Source organism: Eupeodes corollae, chromosome 2 (genome assembly GCF_945859685.1).
Source record: "Eupeodes corollae chromosome 2, idEupCoro1.1, whole genome shotgun sequence".
Classification (NCBI taxonomy): Eukaryota; Metazoa; Arthropoda; class Insecta; order Diptera; family Syrphidae; genus Eupeodes; species Eupeodes corollae.
In genome coordinates, this window is record NC_079148.1 from 80493237 (window position 1) to 80516116 (window position 22880).

Consider the following 22880-nt stretch of genomic DNA (forward strand, 5'->3'; position numbering starts at 1 on the left):
CCATATAAAGACCGGAAACAAATCTGTCAATCTGGTTTGCCTACAAGCTGAAACGTCTACTTGCACGCACCCTTAGGTCTAACATCAATTCACCACTGCTAACATCAATTCACCAACCTCTAAAGTCAATTCACCACGAAAATAAGGAATAGTGATGAGAAATTCTTTAGGGGTGGCACCTAGTGGCTACGGCGACATTAGCTATTGCATTTATTGGGAAGAGTACGATAACTCAGGCGAGAAAGTTTGATGACGGAATTGTATAGAACAGTTAAAAATAAGTATTTTTACTATGGGAGCGGGTCTGTTTCCCTCCATTTAGGAGGTAGGGACATTTTAAAAAAATATGTAAGTTAAATGGAAACAAAATAATTTTAATACTTACAACTAAGTTTTATAAATTTTTGAAAGCCAACACTTTTGTCTATTAGCTTTTTTTGAAATCAAGTCAAACTATACAAATTAGAATAGTTCGTTGAGATATTACATTTTTAAATAAATATTTATTAATCGATTGTGATTGTATTTAAATGTAACATAATATTTAATATCATATTTTATGATCGAGAGGATGGTGCTTAATGCTCGTTTTTATATTTTGGTTCATATTTTCTAATTACTAATGGAACAGACGTGTTATAATTTGCATAGTTTTTGAAAAAAAATTGTTTTAAGCTCAAAATTTGGGAAAAAAAGGTAAAAAAAAGTTTTGAAGTGTAATTTTTAAAACTAAAATTATATATTATTGTTTTTAGAATTCATTGTTCATATTTATTTTTGATCAAAAACTGAAAACTAGATGATTTTATGTCTTCTTGTTCTTGAGAAAATTACCAAAAAAATATATTTTAATTGAATTATTGTTTCCTTCCTTGAGTATTTACATACGTAGTCTTATTTTGATAGGAATAATCGAATATGGATTAAGGTATACCCTAGATAAATTTTTTTTTTTTAAATCCATCTTATTTAAATGCTAAAGAAACTTTTGTAAGAAGAAGTGGCAAGAAATTGTTAATTTTTAACTTTACTATATTTAAAAGTGTGTACTACGTATACCTACTACACTTTTTAATTCATTTGTTGTATTATGTAAAGAAAGCCTGAAATATGTTAGCGAAAATGTAAAACATTTTTTTTTTTAATTTTGAATCTAATATAGAGTTCTGATTCAGGTAAAATTAAACGTTCCAAAAATTATATTTATGAATGTTATAATAATTATAATAAATAATAATAATTATAATAAAAGTATTTTGATAATTACAAAATAGTGACCAAGTTTTAACAATTTCAATATAAGTTTAGTTTTTCAAATAAAAATAAATAATAAAAGTGTGACATCACCTCAACATCACACATAACTTAAATGTTTATTTCTTCGAGGTGAGTTTAAAAACGTCAACAAAAATTCCAATGTTCGCATTTTTACACATTTTCGATAGGAAAATACGAACTTTGAAATTCATTTGGTCGTGCCCTTGGAACAATAGTGTACCTACAGGAATGGTTTATACCTTCCTGGAATCCTTGAAGTGTGAGTAAAAACTTTGCATTCACACTTTTTAGTAAAAAAACAAAACAACTTAAAAAAGCACGTCCAAATGAGTTCCAACGTTCGCATTTTTACACATTTTCGATAGGAAAATACGAACTTTGAAATTCATTTGGTCGTGCCCTTGGAACAATAGTGTACCTACAGGAATGGTTTATACCTTCCTGGAATCCTTGAAGTGTGAGTAAAAACTTTGCTTTCACACTTCTTAGTAAAAAACAAAACAACTTAAAAAAGCACGTCCAAATGAGTTCCAATGTTTTTTTTCCTATTAAAATGTTTACGCATTTTTTCATTAATTTTTTTTTCGGTAGTGCAGGTAGTGGCTATCGACCACAGGAACTGTTGCATATGGTGGTGTATGACCGAACAGAGCGGCACACCGTTTGTGTACAAATGCAACACAACCCAGATACCTTCTCCAGCTTTGGTCACTTCGTTGACGTTATCTTGTCCGAAAATTGCCCACACTGAACCGAAAAGAGCCTCGTCTGCGAATGCTCGCATCTATGCCAATTGTTTATGACGATATTCTTCGCGAACACTTTCGTCTTGGGAGTCTTCATATTCGTCTATGTTCATGCCTTCGATATTTTTTTGCTATTCACCACCAGTTCGCTTCTCAATGGCATTCTCGGGCATGGGTGGAAGGATACCTTTTGCACGGAAGACATCATTCCATTCGGAATCTTCATTTGGATCCTGCATTTTTAAACAAATTAACAAAACAACAAATGTTTGATTTGACAGCTAAAATCAAATCTTAAATTCTCACCACAGCAATTTAATAAAAAAAAAAACTGTCAAAACAAGTTAATGCACCGCATCGAATTGTTGTTGGATTTCACATTTCAAAATGGACGTAATGTCAAAATTACAAATACAACAATGTAAACAAATGGGTGTTGGAGGGTAAAACGTACGAAAGATTCCGGTCTTTATATGGTGTGTCTATGGTTTGTAGGCCGAAAAAGAGCAAACCCATTAAGTCGGGACTCTAGATAATATATTTCCTCTATAATTGGGAAGAGGATATATTCCAACTAGTTCAAAAGGAAAGCAGGAGCTAAACAGAACTTGGGCAGAATTTGCTGCGAAAATAAACGCCGATGAACTTCCAACAAAGACCGTAATAACGTGGAGAAAAGTAAGTCGTATTATGAAGTGTAAGTACAAAACATTAGAAATAAAAAATATAATTTTAAGCGTATGGACTGACTGCAAATGTAGGGCTAAAAGAAAGTGTAGTCAGAACTTGCTGTAGTTGAAAAAAGACGGGGGGGTTGAAGAAGTTACAATTTTAGATATAGGTTAGCTGAAGCATGTTTGTGATTCAGCCATTAAAGTTTGTGAGAAAAAAAAAAACAAATACACTTTATATTTCAAAGATGCTTACATCCTTGTTGGGAGAGATAGGGATAGGGAATCCGATTCATCTCTTAATATTCTTTTCGTCGAAGCTTTGTAGTACTCAAATATTTCGGCGAAACTTTTTTATTAATTTATTAATTTTAAAAACAAAACTTAAGAAACACAATAATACAGTTCAATGACTGCGTTCAATCTCAGACAGATAGGTTATCGGGATAAGAAAACAGCTGTGATATCAAAAAAGGAATTCCAAGAACGTCTAGTATAGGAAGGTGTAATGTATGCATTTGGCAGCACTGTCCACCACTGTTCAAAATGACATTTGGATGAAGCTCTTTTATTTGTATATTATTTTCTTTTGTTGCAAAGCCACTTCTTATCCAGACGCCATCGAGTGCAGTAAGTTCTCTTTTATCTACTGTTATTATAGATAAATATAATAAAGTTGAATTAAGAGAACTCGGCCTTTTATTTCATTTGCAAACATAACAGTAGGTATCTGACAGAATAACTGATTCAACATTATGGTTATACCATTGAATAATTACAAATAGAAGGGACACCGGGCAAATCCTGCTCTAGATGGCGACACTTATTTCTCAAATGCTCATAAGTCGCTAGTATCGCCGGCGAGTTATTGTATCTCAGTCTATCAAATACAACACCCAATTTAACAGATTTGTTTCTTATGGGAAATTTAATCACAATTTGTTGTCGAGCATTGACATACTATACATGGACTGCTAGTGGTGTGAATTTTCCATACAAAATTTGAATAAAAATGGTTCCACTTCAAATTAGCTACACTAGCCCTTTCAGGCACAGTGGCAAAAAAAGTTATGAAATTTTTAGCGACATCTGTTTGTATTTAGTTGAGATAAGCTTTTTCTGACATAGAAAGTACTGACATCTAGTATAATTTGTTGAAGACAAACGATGCCATTTTTCTTTTGCTGTGCCAGTGTTGTCGTTTTGAAAATTTCAAGAGTAGTATTTTTCTATCATTTTGGGGAGCATTTTCTTAAATTGAGGAGTAAAACAAAAAAATAACAAACACATGCTTGGCCCATGAACAAAATTAAAAACTGAAAATAAAATTGTCCAAATTCGAAGTTAATTGGCCTATTACGAAGGTTATTGCTCCGAAAACAGACAAATAGAAGGATATAATGTCGTACCAAATTTTTGCTTTCACTGCTTAAAGGCCAACATTTTAAAATAATATAGTTCAAATAAATAATTTAAATTCATAACTTTTTTTATTAAATAAGAAATTGACAATTGAAATTATATTTTACATCAACATACATGTTGAATATTTAAGAATAAATTAAAGTCATTATTGTAAATTCGATTAGGGGTCAATTATAGCTACCATTGAAATCGATCAAGACGGTGTTTCCCTTTGATTAGAAATGAAAATTATATAATCATCCATCGGAAATCAAACAAAGAATTTGTTTTTTGAGAAAAAAGTGTAATTGCGCATTTATTTTTCTCTACAACGGACGGAAATTCATTTTCCTGGACAGCTGATACTTTATGTTCAAAGGTGAAACGAATCGTTCCACTGTGTTCCAATTTCACACAATTCCAATGATAGATTTCTGTCAGTAAAATTTTGCAGGTGGATTTCAATCGGAAAATTTTTTCAATGACAGAAATGTTTAAGGATAGCTATAAACGACCTGTCAAAAAAATTCTAATGTTTGTTTTCAATGATGAACACCAATGATAGCTACAACTGGCGCCTTATACAATGATATGTTATTCTCGATTAAAGTTTTCGATGGCTCCCATTTTTTGTGAAATTGTTTTTAAGGAGTTCCTTAGCAGGGCATTTACCGTTTCTACCTTGAGTGAATTTCTTTTTTTATCTTTTATAAGACTTATATCTAAAAAATTTATTTCTGCTGTTGCACTATTATTGGGGCATTATATTTTAAATTTTGGTTTTTATTGTAAACCAAATACAAATTTCTTTTCCGTTTTATTTTGGGGAGTAGTTTTCGTCCGTGGGTAGAGTAGCAGTTGACTCTGAAAATAGTAAAATACTACTATAGTAGCAAAAACGACAGCAGTGGATGTGAGTATTAAATGTTACACAATTTTTCCGCATAGCCCTCTTTGCGCTAGTGTTTTGTCCGTTAAAAGTGGAACCATCGTGAAGTTGGCTACTAGCAGTCCATGTATAGTATGTCAATGTGTGTGTGGCATTCAAGGCCAAATCACGTTCGCTGCCGAAAATGTATTTTGAAGGTTTGTTTTCCTTTTTTAAATTTCGTTCTCATTCATAAAACGAAAATGATGATGTTTTGTGAGTATTTCTTCAATTTCGTTGTTAGTTTGATATGGGTTGGGATGAGTTTATTTTTAAATTTCTTTTTTTTCTGAAAATAGGGATAGTGGACGAATCATACTTTCTACAATGTACATATACAAAGCATAGGTAGGTAGGTATATTGTTTACGCTAATGTTAGGTAGGTAATTGCACAAATGGAGGTTAGTAGGAACATACATATATATGGAGGTAAAAAAGGATTCTTAAAGCCATTTTGGATCATGTTACAATTTACTAGTGCACTGTGCGTACACAGTGCGTACACAATTTCATCTTGCATTGTTAAATTTGCTTATATACATTTTGTGGTAGGTACTTACATACCTACATGGCTTTAAGAATTAATTTTCTATTTTGTTTTTGTTTTTACGTATTTTTTTGTGATATTGTTTTGCTTTAGGGTGACGGTTGCATGGAAGTAGTTTTGACTTTAAGCAGTTTTTGTAGGTAGTCACATGTCAGTGGTAAAGAAGTTGTCTTCTTATTATACCTCGCTTTATACAGAGGTCATTTTCTTTGGTTTTGAATATATTACATAAGGACTGTAAAAGATTTTTTTGGAAACACAATGAATCAAAGTTTTCCTCAAAACATTGCAAAATACATTTAACATAATTTACAAATTCGGTGGTGGGAATCGTCAAGCCTCCAATAATTGTATTTTCAATTTTGACGAAATTTTATTAAATATTCCCTTGTTTCGTAGTTATGCTGAAATTTGCTTTTGACCATAAACAATTTACATAAATCACAGTCATTTTTCTTAAGCACACATTTTGCAATATATCCTGCAAAATATGTTGAGGACATTTCATTAATGCTGCTTTGAGTTGACTCTTCTTGACCTAATTCTTCGTTTTCAGAGTCATCAAGCTCACACGTGTTTTCTTCTTCATCATTTTCTTTCATTTCATTATTATTTTCAATGTCTCCTTAACAAAATTAATACAAAATAATTTATTTGATTTAAGTTAGGCATTGTATAAATAATTGTTAAAAAAGTTTCAAGAAATAGTGATGCATTATTTATGTGCATATATAAGTACTATAAAATAAATTATATGTATTCCGTTTTTGTTAAAGTTTATTTAAAAACCTTAAAATGCCTTTACTGAAGAAATTTATTTGCAAAGTCTTATCTTAATAAATAGACTAGGTAAATTATTTTTTAAAGCTTGCTTTAAAAACTTAGATTTAAGTTATTCCTTTTTTTATTTTGTTATAATTTTAAAAAAGGTTAGTATCATTTAATAAAATGAACAGGATAGCTTTACCTATCCGAAGATAAGGTTTTTTTTTAATTTGGTTTGCAAGCAATCTATCAGCTAAATACCTTCATTCTTATAATTTACACAAGTATTTTTTTCTGAATAAATTTCGTTCGTTTCACCCCTTTTAATTGAAAGCAAATAACATACCAAATCATTTTAACCATTTTTGATCTATTTTGTTTGATACCATTGTGGCTTCTATGATTTGTATTCAAATTTTATTTGAGCTAAAATAAGTATACGATCTACTACATCATTAGGAGAAACAAAATATATACCGATTAATAACGGTATCTCATACCTGCTGCACCGCTTTTCGTAAATTTTTTTAACAATAAATGAAAATAATTTGAAGTCAATGTCTTTTATTATTCACGAGATATCGAGAACAAAACATAAATTTTTTTATATTCATGGAAATATTTATTTTGTGATTTAAATTAACTTACGTTACATTCCTATTATAAACTTTCTTATTTTGTTGTATTGCCATCAAATTTGCGGTTTTGCAATTATAAGGAACTGCATCCATATTCAATCGCGATCTTATGCTGTTCAAACATATTTCACTTTTATATAAATGGTCTGCACAAATAAAAATTGGCTCATTGTTTATTAGATTTTCGGAATAGCTATTTCCGGAGTTTACTAGCCAAATTTTGGCTAGACCTTCGTTTTGTGGCAGTCGAAACTGTGGCACACCTGAACTTTTTTATTTAAACAATCCTTATAATCACAATACCATAATACCAATACCGCCATTCGGGCCAGACAACGCCCGAAGGAATGTGTGCTGAGTTTTTTGCTGAGTTTAACCATCTTACTCAGCTTGTCAATGAGCCCACTCGTATATCAGACGTTAACGGCCGAGCAGAAAACACTCTTGACTTGTTTCTCACTTCTGATCCTGATAAGTACACAATCAGTGTATTGACGCCTCTAAGCACATCGGACCATAGTTTTATATCTGCTAATTTCTCGTGTCAAACAAATCCAGTTAAAGAAAGAGCTCCAAAGAGAACCGTTTGGCAGTACGAGAAAGCCAACTGGGATAGTCTCAATAATTTCTTCATTATCTTTAACTGGTTGCTATGCTTCCTCGATAGCGACGTAGACTCCAGTGCAGATATGATTTCTAGTATGATTCATGTGGGAATGGAAACGTTTATCCCGAATAGGGTTAAAAGTATTAAACCCAAGGTTAAATCATGGTTCGATTCGAGCTGCAAAGAGGTTATCAAGGAGAAAGAGGTGAGCTTCCGGTGTTTTGAAGCCAACCCAACTAAGGAAAACCGGAAAAAGTTTAAGCAAGCCAGGAAGGCCTGCAACGCCTATATTTGAAGGTCCAAATTTGTACATGACCAAAAATTACGGCGAAAAATACTGCAATGTCCCAAAGGCAGTAAGAATTTTTGGTCATTTGTAAAAACATGAGGAATTCTTCCTCTTACTCGGTTCCTACGCTTGTTGCCAATGACATTCCTTTAGTTAGCTCTATTGATAAAGCGAACTTATTTGCAAGGCAGTTCGCCGAAAATTCCACCTTACCAGATAGTGTTATGATTCCCCCAGTTCTTGCACGCGTAAATGATTCTATTGGACCAATCTTTTTTCGTTCTAGAACTGTGGCGAGAGTTCTTAAAGATCTCAACATTCATAAATCCGCTGGCCCAGATGGTATCTACGCTATTATTCTGAACAGGTGTTCTTCCACGCTAGCAAAACCACTCCGTAAGCTTTTCCATCTATCCTATTCCTCTGGGCTCGTTCCGAGTAGTTGGAAAACTGCATTTGTTCAGCCAATTCCAAAAAAAGGCGAATCTTCTTCTCCCACAAATTACCGACCGATAGCACTAACGTCCCTTCTTTCTAAGGTCATTGAAACGCTGATTAATTATCAGCTTAAGAAATATCTTGAGGAACGGAAGTTTCTTAATGACCGGCAATACGGCTTTCGTAGCAATAGGTCCACTGGTGATCTCATGGTTCATCTCACCGAACAGTGGAACAGATCTTTACATCGTTTTGGAGAAAGTAAGATTATTGCACTTGATATTTCAAAGGCATTTGATAAAGTTTGGCATCTTGCTCTCTTATCGAAAATTCGTGCTTTCGGTATCGACGAATCTCTTCTTCGTTGGATTAGAAATTTTCTTTCGAACCGTTCAATACAAGTTGTTTTGGACGGCTTCAAGTCTGAAACTCATAAAATAAACGCTGGTGTGCCCCAGGGCTCCGTTTTGTCTCCGACCCTCTTCCTCACTTTTATAAATGATCTCCTGTCTGCTACTTCTAATCCAATACATTGTTTCGCTGACGATAGTACTCTTAGCTTTTCATATTGGTTTTCAGACTCACAACCCTCCTCTTCGGATGTGGAACTGCAACGGCAAAATATGATTAGCTCATTAAATTCCGACCTACACAGCATTGTACAATGGGGAATAAAAAATCGTGTGGAATTTAATGCTTCGAAAACGCAATGCTGTCTTGCATCGTTAAAGCGAGATAAACCGTCTTTGGCACTATCTATGAGTGGCACTTGCATCAACGAAACAGAAAATCTTGACATCCTCGGAATGTGCATCAGCAACCACCTTTTGTGGAGCGATCACATACGCGATGTTGCCAAAAATGCCGCAAGATGTCTAGGTTTTTTGAGACGTTGCAAGAAATTTTTTTTCTCCGTCTGATCTGGCTACAATCTAAAAAACCTATGTACGTCCGAAACTTGAATATAACTCTCATCTCTGGGCTGGTGCTCCAGTAACTTATTTAAGCCTCTTGGACAGTATTCAAAAAAGAGCTTTTAAAATGATTGGTGACATAAACATCATCAACTCGTTTACATCACTCGAACATCGACGCAAGGTTTCTTGCCTCACCCTTTTTTACCGTTATTTTAACGGACTATGCTCTAGTGAAATAGCCAGTTGCACTCCTCCCCTTAAACAATTTAACCGTAATACCCGCGCTTCTAGGAATGCCCATCAGTTTACCCTTGAGCCCAACTTCGGACGTACTATGAAGTACAGAGATTCTTTTTTTAGCCGTACTACGCGAATGTGGAACGCCTTGCCACGCTCTATCTTTACCTGTCATTGCAATGTTCAGAAATTTAAAACCAATGTACACCGACACCTCCTATCCAACCCTTCCCTCTTTTACTAATGCTCACACTGTGTCTTTGGCATATTAAAGGTATAAACAACCCTTTTAGTGTTTGCTAATTATAAAAAAAAAAAAACATTTTTACTTTAACTACAAATTTCAATCGACCCGTAGACAAAACCGCACTCAATAAAATACAAAAACTTACAACAAAAAGTCATCTACATATATGATAAACACAAATGAAATACATATACATACATACATAATATCAATAATATGTTTAGATTGATAATTCATTTTTCTTCCAAAGATGTAGGTATACCTATTCTTACTGTTTTTTTTTTCAACGTGTACACATTGATATTAGTGTCCTTTTCAAAAAAGATCCCAAAAGGACTTTTTTAATCCCTTTTGACTTTGTATACAAAAACCTTTCTAGCATTTAAATTAGCATATACAAAAACCAATATCATGAAAATGATATTCAAGCTACTAATAGTACTCACTGGGTGCTCATAAGTCGCATGGTCGTTTGAGCAATGTTCGGTGTCCACTTCTATTTGTAATTATTCAATGGTCAAGTCTAAAAAACCTTAACCTTGTTATACACTCTTTCTGAACACATCTTTTCTGGTTTTGTTTGTTAATGCCATCTATCTGTAACTCAAAGAAAGAGAAAAGAAAAACAAATTCACCACAATCTATCGTTTTAACGTTTACCGTAATTCATTGACAAACGAAATAATTTGTGAAAACCAGAGAGAGAAAGAAATATCAAATGTCTCGATTCTCTCTGCTCTTCGAGGTGAAAACATGTATACACCGATACGAATTCAACACGCTATAAAAAATGCGAGTAAGAGGTTCCAAAGGGACGGAGACGAGGAAATTTGGCTCTCTCGATTAGTTTTTTCTCTCTGCCCTTAGGTCTAACATCAATTCACCACCCTCTAAAGTCAATTCACCACGAAAATAAAGTATAGTGATGAGAAATTCTTTAGGGGAGGCACGATAGAGAAAATATATTTCTTCAATGGGAAGCACCTTGTGGCTACGGCGACATTAGCTATTGTATTTTTTGGGAAAAGTACGATAACTCAGGCGACAAAGTTTGATGACGGATTTGTATAGAACAGTTAAAAACAAGCATTTTTACTATAGGAGAGGGTCTATTTTCCCCCGTTCAGGAGGTAGGGGCATTTTGAAAAATATGTCCCCTTAATGGAAAAAAATAATGGTAATACCTTTTTTCAACTAAGTTTTATACATTTTTTTAAAGCCAACACTTTTGTCTATTAGCTTGTTTTTAAATCAAGTCAAAACTAAGCAAATTAAAATAGTCTGATATTATATTTTTAATAAATATTTATTTATCAGATCATCTCAGATACCAACTAACTAACATCGAAAAACATTTTTGCTGTAAACTGTCATCAAATATGGTTAAACAAAAAACTTAAGGTTTCTTATACATTAATCACTTATAAGGAAAACAACATGTTTCTACCTGTAACATAATATTGCTTGTTATTATATTTTGGTTCGCATTTTCGAATTACTAACGAAACAGACGTGTGTTGATTTGCATAGTTCTTGAAAAAAAAATTGTTTCAAACTCAAAATTTGGGAAAAAAGGGTAAAAAAGTTTTGAAGTGTGATTTTTAAAAGCTTAAGATAATTTACTATTGTTTTTAGAATGCATGGCTTATATTCTTTTTGATCAAAAACTGAAAACTAGATGATTTTATGTCTTCCAGTTATTAAGAAAATTTCCAAAAAAAAATATATTAATTAAATTATTTTTTTCTTGTTTAAGTATTTACGTAGTCTTATCTCGATAGTAATAATAGAATATGGATTAAGGTATACCCGGGATAAATTATTTTTTCTTAAATCCAGCTTATTTAAATGCAAAAGAAACTTTGGCTAGAAGACTTTGTGATTGAAAGTGGCAAGAAATTTTTAGTTTTTAACTTCACTATATTCAAAAATGTTCAATTCAATAAAACTCTATAATTGTCTGAACAAATCATTTGTTATATTATGTAAAGAAACTCAAAATATATGTACTAGCGAAAATGTACAAAATTGTTGTTTTTTAAATTTAAATTAAAAAAAAAGTTCCAATTTAGGTAAGATTACACGTTCCAAAAACTATCTTTTCTGAATGTTATAATAATTCTTTATTTCTCAAATTTAAAAACGATAACTATTTCCTAAAAGTAATTTGATAATTACACAACAGTGACTAAGTTTAGTCGCATGCATCTAGATTCATCGTGTAATAGCAGATAAACACGCTTCAGCTTCGGCTTCGTGTGCGTTACGGTGGACCTGCTTCGAAGTTGCTTTGAATGACATTTATATTATTTCATCCCTCCAAAGAGCAAATTTTTTGTTTGTTGACATTTTTTTATAGCTGATGAGCTGTCAGGCAAAGCAAATGTTCAGATAATTGAACTGTAGCTTCCATTTGGAGTCACATTACGTTCTTTTCTTACGATTGTCAAACGAAACGTGAGGTCGAAGCTCCATATTTTTTTTGACATTTTGGAAGAATTATACGAAAAATATAACTTCACGCCGTTCAGAATCTGGAATGTGGATGAGACTGGATCAACAATTGTGCAAAACAGGCAGCCACAGGTTTTAGCCAAAAAAGGAAAACGTCAAATTAGAGCTTTGACCTCTGCGGAGCGTGGTTCATTAGTAACATTTTTAAATTGCATGAGCGCTAGTGGTAGTTTCATTCCACCTTATTTCATATTTCATCGGAAAAGAAGCAGCCCGATGTTTTAGAACAACGCTCCTGCGGATTCCAAGCCGACTTTCCATATTTCTGGGTGGATCGAATTGCCAATTTTTACAGAGTGGTTCCGCCATCTTTTAGAGTTTTCCAAACTCTCTAAACAACAACCAGTTCTATTAATCTTAGAAAGTCACTATACCCACACTAGGAACTTAGAAGTTATTGACTTGGTTAGAAAAAACTTCGTGATAATTGTTTCCTTACCACCACACTGCGCCCATAAGATGGAGCCGTTGGATAGGACATTTATGGGTCCTCTCAAAAAGTACTACAATGAAAAAATAAGACGTTTTATGAGATAAGCAGGACGAAAAGTCACCTTGGGTGATACAGCCCAGTTGTTTAAAAACGCATATCTTAAGGTAAAAACAGGACAAGTAGCAGTCAGTGGATTTAGATGCAGCGGAATTTTTCTATTCAATAGGCATATTTTTTCCAAAGCTGATTTTTTAGCATGTGAAGCTGAGCCTGTGCCTGAACCTGAACCGTTACCAGAAGCTGAAACTACAAATTTTAACAAATCGAACTTGGCTCTTGAAGCTAATGAAATGCAGAATATTGTGGGAGAAATTGATAGTCAAACCGAGTCCACTTCGATTTTGAACCATACTGAAGTACATTTTACTCCGTGGGATATTTCTCCACCTCCGAAATTAAAAAGGGTTGCGCCCAGAAACAGTAACAGAAAAATTGAAGCCGCAGTTTTGACAATATCACCTTACAAAAAACAATTAGAAGAAAGTTTTAATAAAACCCGCAAGACTGTTAAAATAAAAACCAGAAACCAACCAAAATGTATGGATGCAGCAAAAATAGGGAAGAAAAAGCAGCCGAAGACGTCTTCAACAAAGAGTCAGCTTAGCAAACTATCCACCTCAAAACGTCGGCAATCTTCGTCATCAGATGATAGCCTTGCCCCGTATAAGATGTTATTTGCTGCTTCTGAAGATGATAGGGGGGAATTTCCGAACTCAAAAGATACAAAATGTAATTTCTGTGACGTGTTATATGGTGATGACTTTACTCGGGAAAAATGGACTCAACGTCTCCAATGTGATATAATTTGGTCTCACAAAAAATATATCCCGAAAGGGAGTGCTATTTTCATATGCAGCTCATGTGACGAATTGTTTTTGTAGATAATAAACAAGAATGAAGTTCCTCAAATCTGAAACTTTTATTCCTTATAAAATATACCTTTTATTTATTTTGTTATTTAGAGATAATTATGTTTTTGTTTGTTTAAATTATCTTTTATATCAAATGATGAAGTAAAATTAAGTGGAGTACTACTCCACATTACCCACTCCGATGGGTCCACGTTACCCGACACTTTTTCAAAGGGGTGGTTTTTCAACATTCGGAACCGTTGGCAAATATATAAACTACTTGAGAAAAATATAGCAAACATTTTAGTGAAACTTGTTGCTAACATTCCAAAGAATGATTTAAAAGTTTTACCATTTTAATAAATGCTTTATTTTCGAAGATATTGCTGAAAACAATAAGGGGAGTCCACATTACCCGAAATTACTCTAGGCAGCATCGAATTTTCACGCACTCGACTTTTGATAACCCGGAACGGTCCGAAGACCATTTCCTAATCCAAGGAAGGATTAATCCAAAACAAATTCACACAATTTTGATAAAAGAGCATGATGCCAAACTCTATCAAATGCTTTAAAAACATCAAACACAAAAATCTTTATTTCTCCAAAATGATGTACAGTTTTTTTTACTGCTCGGTGAGAGAAACCATGTTAACCTACCGCTGAGAAAGCCGTACTACCAGTTATTAAGAAGTCTTTAGGCCTTAAATTGGCAAAGAGATAATCTTTCTATTGAAGCTAGAACGACCGAACGATCATATCAGCACTGGGGTCGACGTAACTATCGAAGAAGCATGGTTACCAGTTAAGGATCTTAAAATAGAGCTTCTTTTGTACTTACCTTTTCACTAAGGCTTTGATTTAAATTTCACTGTTTCATACTTAATTTCTTTTTATGTTCATTAATTGGCGGGAACAAATAGTCAAACAAACCGATTCCTATGATTTTGTTCGTGGAACTTGTCTAGTAAATTGATAAATCTAAATGTCATTTTGAACAGTGCTGTCATCGACAACATCATAATTTTAATTGGCGGAGAACGGAGAATTCAACCGGGTATACGTACATCACTCTACCTAAACCTAATTGAAATTTCTGTTTCAATATCCGTCGATCGGCAGTGTCGTGTAGATACAACAGGTATTAATACTCCAGGAACATTTAATTGATCGAAATGGCTTTCAAATCCCAACCCAAAGGTTTCGCCACAAAAGCTATTCACAGTGGACAGGCCCCAGAACAATGGACCAGCTTGTGTGTTATTCCACCTATCGTGACAAGTACAACATACAAGCAAGATGGTCCAGCTGAGCATAGGGTAATTATTTAAAATATAATATTTAGAAAAGCATATAATACGTGTACATATTCAAAGGCTATCCTTTTAAAATTGATGTATTTATATACCTATGTACCTGAAAAGATAACCTCCCTTTATGTCTTCTGTTGATATTTTCCAATATAATTACCTATAAGATCTATTTACTTAAAGTAAAATATTATGATGTAATAATAATAATAACTTGCGGTACCTAATGGACATAAATACAAAAAAGCAGATATATGTACTTTTCAAATTTATTTTGATTCATTTTGTCGTACATCAAAACATTTAATTGAAGATATATAATTTGAAAACTGATTAGCACGTCATTGCGTTAAAGTTAAACGATTTTTGCTTGTGCGAGTCGCTAAGCGTCAAAGTTTACTAATCAGTTTTGTTTTGTTATCTAAACAATTTTTCCCTGAGACTGGGTGCCTACAAAAGCACTATATATTTTATTTTAGTCTTGTATCAAAATCTATGGATCTTTTATTTTCTATTTGAATAGATTTATTTCAGCACTTGTTACTGAAAGATGAAACAACTATAGTGAAAAAATGTTAATAACACTTTTATCCTATTGTCATAGGGTTTCGAATATTCTCGTAGTGGAAATCCAACTAGAAATGTTCTTGAAACATGTCTTGCATCTTTGGACAATGCCAAGCACGGAATTACATTTTCTTCTGGACTAGGGGCAAATACAGCCATTTTGACAATGTTATCCAATGGTGATCATATTGTCGTTAGTGACGATGTCTACGGGGGCACCAACCGTCTATTCCGGTAAGAATCAAATACATGGACTCAAATGATATGCAACAAATTAAAACAAAAATTATTGGACAAATTAGACAAGTTGCAGCTAGATTAGGATTGGAACCTACCTTTGTTGATCCAACTGACTTGAACGCACTCTCAAGTGCTATCAAAAGCAACACCAAACTGCTGTGGATTGAAACACCAACGAATCCCCTCATCAAAGTAGTTGACATTGCAGCTGTTTCAAAGTTGGCTCATGAGAAAAAGAAGGACATTATGGTCGCTGTCGACAACACATTTTTGACCTCGTATTTTCAGAGGCCTCTCGAACTAGGAGCTGACATGGTTGTATACTCTCTGACTAAGTATATGAATGGTCACGGTGATGTTGTTATGGGTGCGGTAACATTAAATGATGATGATTTGCACAATCGCCTGCGTTTCTTGCAAAATGGTAGGTTAATAAATGGTCAAAAAAGTGCAGTTTTTTTTTATAGTCGTTTTGATTTTTTATACAAATAGCTACTGGAATAGTCCCTGCACCATTCGACTGTTACCAAGTAAATCGTAGTTTAAAAACACTGGCTCTCCGGATGGAGCAACATCAAAAAAATGCACTGGCAGTTGCAAAATTCCTTGAATCACATCCACTTGTGGAAAAGGTTTTGCATCCTGCACTTCCCTCTCATCCACAACACGAACTTGCTTTAAAACAAACCTATGGATATAGTGGAGTGTTTTCGTTTTATATTAAAGGGAAATTGGAAGAATCAAGGAAGTTTTTAAAAAGTTTGAAAATGTTTACTTTGGCCGAAAGTCTTGGCGGTTACGAGAGCTTAGCAGAATTGCCGTAAGTTAATAATTATATACACCTAAAATTTTAATAACTTTTTCAATTACCATCATTTCTAGATCTGTGATGACACATGCTTCTGTTCCACTTGAGCAAAGGATAATGTTGGGAATAACCGACTCGTTGGTCAGAATATCGGTTGGCTTAGAGGACTCAGATGATTTAATTGAGGACTTGCGTCAAGCCTTAGAAGCTACTTCAGCTAAATAAGTAGCCATTTCTTAAAGTTCCATAATTGGCCAAATATAAGTTCTAATTTCAACTAAATTTATTTGCATTAATCTTTACCCTATTGAACTGTTAAGTAAAAAGATAAAGGTATTGTTTTTTTTTTGTTTAAGTGCATACCTTGTACATGCTTTTACCCAAGAAATCTTTATGAATTATAATAATAACAGAAATAAATTTAATTTTTTTATAACCATATTTTCATACTTGTGCATTTCATTTTTAAGGGGCATCAGACCAATTTTGGATTATTCAGTGTGATAATAATAAGTAGTGACCCCTCTATCACGTATGGAAGCATTCGATATGGTAAAATAACCTTCACGTTTCTTAATGTAAGAAAATATAAAAGTAACTGTTATCTCTTGATACACAATACACATAAGCTTTTTATTTTTTGTTAATCAAGCTTGATTTTTTGCTTATTTATTTTCATTTGCGATTAATTAATGGTTGGCTCAAAACGCGTCATTTGATATGTACCTATGAATTCATGGATGTAAAAATAATATTTTTTTTAATGGAAGATTTAAGGAAATGTATATTTTCGAAATTTGTTCTGTCATTTAATGCGTCAACGTATAACATGTCATCGCTGTGTATGGGTTAATGAAATATTTATGTAAAGAAAACAACTGAAGATTTGAAATTACATTAACATATTTCAATATCAACATATTTTTGGTCGACGTTACAATTGTTTCTTTTCATAAACTTTCCAAATCTTTGAGAATTATAACGTTGAATATGAGTTATAGGCACCGATTTTTCTTAGAGTTTTTTATGTTGTTGTGACTTGGGTATTTCAGGTCTCGGATTCTGTTGAGGTTCCCGGCGAAGAAGCAGGCTATGATACCTCTACCTGAGGTTCTAAAATACCTGAAACCGGTAGCGGTTATTATGATCTCTTAGCTCCCTATTTAATTTGTTTTGCTAAAAATAAAAGTGAGTTGTAGTAAGCCCAATAAGACTTTTTGTTTTCGGCCACAGCACCAGATCATCATGCTCCATTGTACTTCGTGTACTCTTTTCAGAACTGTTCCCTTAAAATACTCCTTTTATTCTTTATATCTGAGTCAGTTCCATCTCTGAAGAAACTTCGGCCCACAGCTGTTAAGCAATGGTATGAATTGACCCGACAACTGACGAAAAATCCAAACATGTTTGGATTATGTCGGTTGATCGGTTACTATCAGGCGTCGTAGGACGATGCCGCTTTTAGTGGTGTACACGCTCTCTATCCTTTCTACATGTTTGGCTCGATCAGCCGAGTTCGACCAACAACGTCCGAGCAAAATTCGGCTGATGACGGATTAGGTGTACGCGAGCAATTATTCTAAACCATACTTGTAATATTTTTTCTATTGAAATATAAGTTAATTTTAACTTACTTAAACTTAATTACTGTTGTTATAGACTATTCTTCGAGTGAATAGCAATTATAATAAACAAATTTGTGAATGTTTATAGCGCACAAATTAGGACTAAGACGTTAAGGAAAATACAAACCCATCCCAACACTTGTTAATTTCATTACAGGCAACTCAATACCATCCTAGATGTGCTGTACACAACGGATACCCCACTTGGAATATTTAATAACGAAAGCTTCGGCACCTTCTACATAACCACAGGTCTGCGGCACAACAGGGCTGATGCTATCAGAGAAGAATTAAATTTTAAATGTTAACCAGTCAAAATATTCTTATATAAAAATTAACAAAATATCTAACCAGAGCCCCTTCTGTGCTCGCAGATTAATATGAATGTTTTAGTTCCATTCTTTAAATTGTATAATATAACCATGAAATTAACTTTGAGCTTATGAATAAACAACAATAAGTCTCCCCATGGTAGTGCTCACCCCATCCGCTGTTCAAAATTTAATGTTAAAATATTATTGTAACAAAATTAATTCAAAATATCTAAGCAGATCCTCTTCTGCGCTCGCAGATTAATACTTATGTGCCAGCTGTTTTCTTAAAATTGTAAATATAAGCTTATGAATAAAGAACAATACAATAGTTGAAGTAAGACTCTATTTTCCGGCTCTCACAAATTAGGTATCCAAAGAAAAGCATTAAGAACTCTAAAGAAATGGCTTGCCATATGAATTGAAAAATTGATATTTTTGGCGAAAACTTAAAAATAACACAGTATACGAAGGCTCTACGCGATGAAATGTGAAGTTGGAAAACAAGGCACAACATAGGCATCGAAGTTGTACTTTTGTATAAACGAATTTTCTTAACTCTAAACATCTTAAATAATGATTATTCTATAATTTCGAGCATTTGCGTATTTTGCACAATCCTTATTTTTGGCTTTCATCTTCACTGCTGTAGGCACCTATAACTATTTTATTTCGAACACTAGTTTCCAATAACTAAACGGCAAAAAAAGGATTTGGTTAATTTCGAATTGTATCACAGCGAATAATTTTAAAACGTTTTATAAATTATAACCAATATTTCTACAAGCATCTGTTCCGTACTAAGAGACGTAATTTATTAATAAATCTCATCAGGTGGATTCGCCATTGCGCCATTGAACCAGAACCTCTGAAAACTTTACTTTCGTTTTGTTATTCTTGATAATTTAGTTACTTCAGTTATTTCTGATCTTTTCTTAGCTTCCGCAAACACTGCTGTTAGACCTATATAAGAAAAAATACTTCAACCTAAACCAAAACTCGAATGAGCTGCTTCAATTTTAATTTGTATGCAAATTGGAGATTATCCAAAAGATTTTTTCCATCTGTCGAGTTCGTATAAACTTCTAGTTTTATAATTAAACAGGATTTTTGTTTTGTGAACTTTGTTTCACAATTTTTTGTGTTTAATTTGTTAATTCTATTACAAAAAGGTAGCAAACGTTATCTATGCCTTAACAGCGAATTTCCTCATTGGATAGATTGACCTCTTACGGATTTCCTTAAGAGTTTTCCTGTTGGCGTCTCTGGGTGACAATGCTTTACGCATAGCACGAGTACGTTTCTTCCTCAAATCCAAAGGCTTGTACTTCTTGTTCTTAAATACTTTGCGCAAGTTTTCCTTTTGCTTTTGGTGCATAACAATGTAAACACGAGCGATAGCCTTGCGAACGACTCGGCTGCAAATAAATAGTTAACTTAATTACACTGACCACTAAATATTTTAACCGCTGAACTTACATTTTCGAGAGCTTTGATGGAGCTCCTCCAGTTACTTTGGCAACACGTAGTCCAAGGAGTTCATTTTTCAGCTCTTCGAGCTGTTTGGTGAGCTCACCCTTACTTTTGGTTCTCAAATCCGAGCACTTGACTTTCACCTGGAAAATTCACATTTCATAAGCAATTGTTAATGAAAATAAATAATCAGCTACATGTAGGGTGCATGTTATGTTAAAAATATTTAAGAAACATGTTATTTTATAAGCGGATGGCCTTAAAAAAATTGGAATAGTTTCACATTAATTTAAAAACCTACCATCTTGGCTAAATTCAATCGTCAAAAAGGAGTTTGACAGGCGTGCTTGGCAGCATCTATGTCAAAATGGTTTTCATGAGCCGTCAAATCATGGAATTGTAAGACAAAAGCGAGCTACTAGCTTCTACCTATCAACCGCTTGGCACGTAAGAACTGAAGGCGTGAACACATTATTCTTAGGTGTTTAGCTACTACATGAAGAACATTTTAGTGCTGTAGTGCGACTTTAGTATTTTATGATTGATGAAGGTACTTTTCTATTGATTACTACACATTTTGTTTTAAGCATTCATAAATATAAACAACAGCAATATACAAATAATGGGTTGAAATAGCTGTAGTGCACCGTTTTGATACCAAAAACTCGTTTGACCTGTGATAGAAAGGGAAAGATTTATAGAGAAGCTTTATAGCGATTATGTTAGAGCCATTTTGTCGCATTGAGAAAAAAGATTAGGTCTCTAATCTTTGTCTCAGATAGCTCATCAAGTTCGTGAAAGAATGATTTTCCAAAGTATTTCATTCTAGTGTTTGCGAAAGCAGGACACTTGCAGAGGAAATGGATTATCGTTTCACTTTCTCTTTGGTCACTACAACTACATCAAAAGGTGTAGGAGATACCCAACTTCTCTGCATAAACTCCTATTGGCCAATGTCCGGTACAAACCGCAACAATCCTGGCTATGTCTTGCCTTGGCCTGCATAGAAGATCGTTTGTACGGGTTTTATTATAGGTGGGCCATATCTTCCTAGGTATAATGCAGTTGGGTAAACTGCTCCACCTTCAGTTTGATTCAGTTTGGTAGATAGAAAAGATTTTACCCTTCATAGCACCAAGAGGAATGTTAACCATTTCCGCAAGTGAGCTATGAAGGGCCGATCCTTGCCTGGCTAGCTCGTCAGCCCGTTGAGTCAAAGTAAGACACAACAAAAATTCGATTGTCATTTTGCAAAACAAAAATCGGTACTTAATAGAGCCATCAGACGCTTACAATAGAACATTTTTTCAGTTACCAATATTATAAAAAAAAATATTCTTGTAACCTCGAAAGCTAATGACATTTGAAAAAACACAAGAAAATTAAGAATTTTAGTAAAACACAGTCAATTTGATTCATTTATTTTTATATTTTATAGGAATCATTTTAAAATATTACCATAGAACATTGAATTGTTGCAGTTCTTCTTACTTACTTACTTAAAGTGGCGCTACAGTCTGGGGCGGTTGAGGTCCTCTCCCACCTGGGTGCGCCACCTAAGTCGCGGTCTTTCTCGGGATTGGATTCGAAGACCTTCCTGGCTGGAGCGTTGATGTCCATTCGCTCTACATGACCTAGCCATCTAAGCCATTGGACTTTAATTCTGCTAACTAGGTCAGTGTCGCTGTACAACCCGTACAGTTCGTCGTTATATCTTCTCCTCCATTCTCCATCTATGCGTACGGGACCGAAAATAACCCGCAGAATTTTTCCCTCGAGGCATCCTAAGACGCTCTCATCTTTCTATGGCAGGGTCCAGGCCTCAGCGCCATAAATGAGAACCGGGATGATGAGTGTCTTATAGATTGTGATTTTAGATACTCGAGAGAGGACTTTACTTCTCAATTACCTTCTTAATCCAAAGGAGTAGCGATTTTCAAGAGTTATTCTTCGTTTGATTTCAGCGCTGGTGTCGTTGTCTGTATTAATAGCGGTGTCTAGGTAGACAAAGTCCTTAAGTACCTCAAAGTTATAGCCGGCCATAGTGACGTGTTGTCCAAGTCGTCGTTGTTCAGTGTCCTTCTTTGATGACAGCATATACTTGGTCTTCCCCTCATTGACCAATAAACCCATTTTCTTCGCTTCCGTCGCAATGCTCAAAAACACCTTGTCGAAAACCTTTTTTGACATCAAATGCATCGGTAAGATCTTTTCCGACCTTGATATAGCAGCGTGAATTCTCCATCGTCATTCTGCACAAACGGATAAGTTTGACAGGGATGCAAAAACTAGACATTGCTCTGTAGAGCTCTTCCTCATAGATGCAGTCATACGCGCCTTTAATAAAGAGATAGTGGGTATCGATTTGAAGTTCCTGGGTTTTTTCCCAGATCTGCCGTAGTGGGAATATTTGGTCGATAGTGGACTTTCCTGGTCTGAAGCCACACTGATAAGGACCAATTAGGTTGTTGACCAGCTTCAGGCGTTCACATAATATGGCAGAGAGGATCTTATATGCAATGTTAAGGAGACTGATGCCTCTGTAGTTGGCGCAATTTAGAGGATCTCCTTTCTTATGTATCGGGCATACTATGCTAAGATTCCACTCATCGGGCAAGCTTTCTTCCGACCATATTTTGCAGATGAGTTGGTGCATGCTCCCTACCAAGGCATCGCCTGCTGCTTTGCATAGTTCGGCAGCGATGCCGGCAGCTCCAGCAGCTCCAGCAGCCTTGTTTGACTTTAGTTTAGATATTGGCAGTTCTAATCTGAAATTATTCAATCAAATTGAATTGAGTTTAGTTGAATCAGCTTACACAGACGGTCTTAGACAAATTGACTATCAAAAATGTGGTAGTCACTTACAAAGAGTGGAAAACAGATAGTTTGATAATTGATAACCCAGTGGCAAGATATAATTGGTTCGACCTAGAGCCCTTTCATTAATGGATATTACATCACCCTCAAAAGTGATT

General features: G+C 34.3%; 2 protein-coding genes across 2 annotated transcripts; one reads left to right on the plus strand and one right to left on the minus strand.

The window, feature by feature from the left end:
- The first annotated feature begins 14588 nt into the window (after window positions 1-14588).
- On the plus strand, window positions 14589-16933 carry LOC129946159 (cystathionine gamma-lyase-like). Its single transcript, XM_056056237.1, has 5 exons — window positions 14589-14890; window positions 15486-15682; window positions 15751-16112; window positions 16181-16508; window positions 16571-16933. Exons 1-5 carry the CDS (start codon window positions 14747-14749, stop codon window positions 16719-16721), a joined length of 1182 nt encoding a protein of 393 aa, XP_055912212.1. The 5' UTR covers window positions 14589-14746; the 3' UTR covers window positions 16722-16933.
- Window positions 16934-19539: 2606 nt separating this feature from the next.
- Window positions 19540-20345, minus strand: LOC129946160 (60S ribosomal protein L35). The gene is made up of 3 exons (XM_056056239.1): window positions 20207-20345; window positions 19912-20048; window positions 19540-19850 (listed from the first exon to the last, which is right to left on the minus strand). Exons 1-3 carry the CDS (start codon window positions 20207-20209, stop codon window positions 19619-19621), a joined length of 372 nt encoding a protein of 123 aa, XP_055912214.1. The 5' UTR covers window positions 20210-20345; the 3' UTR covers window positions 19540-19618.
- Between the last annotated feature and the right edge of the window lie 2535 nt (window positions 20346-22880).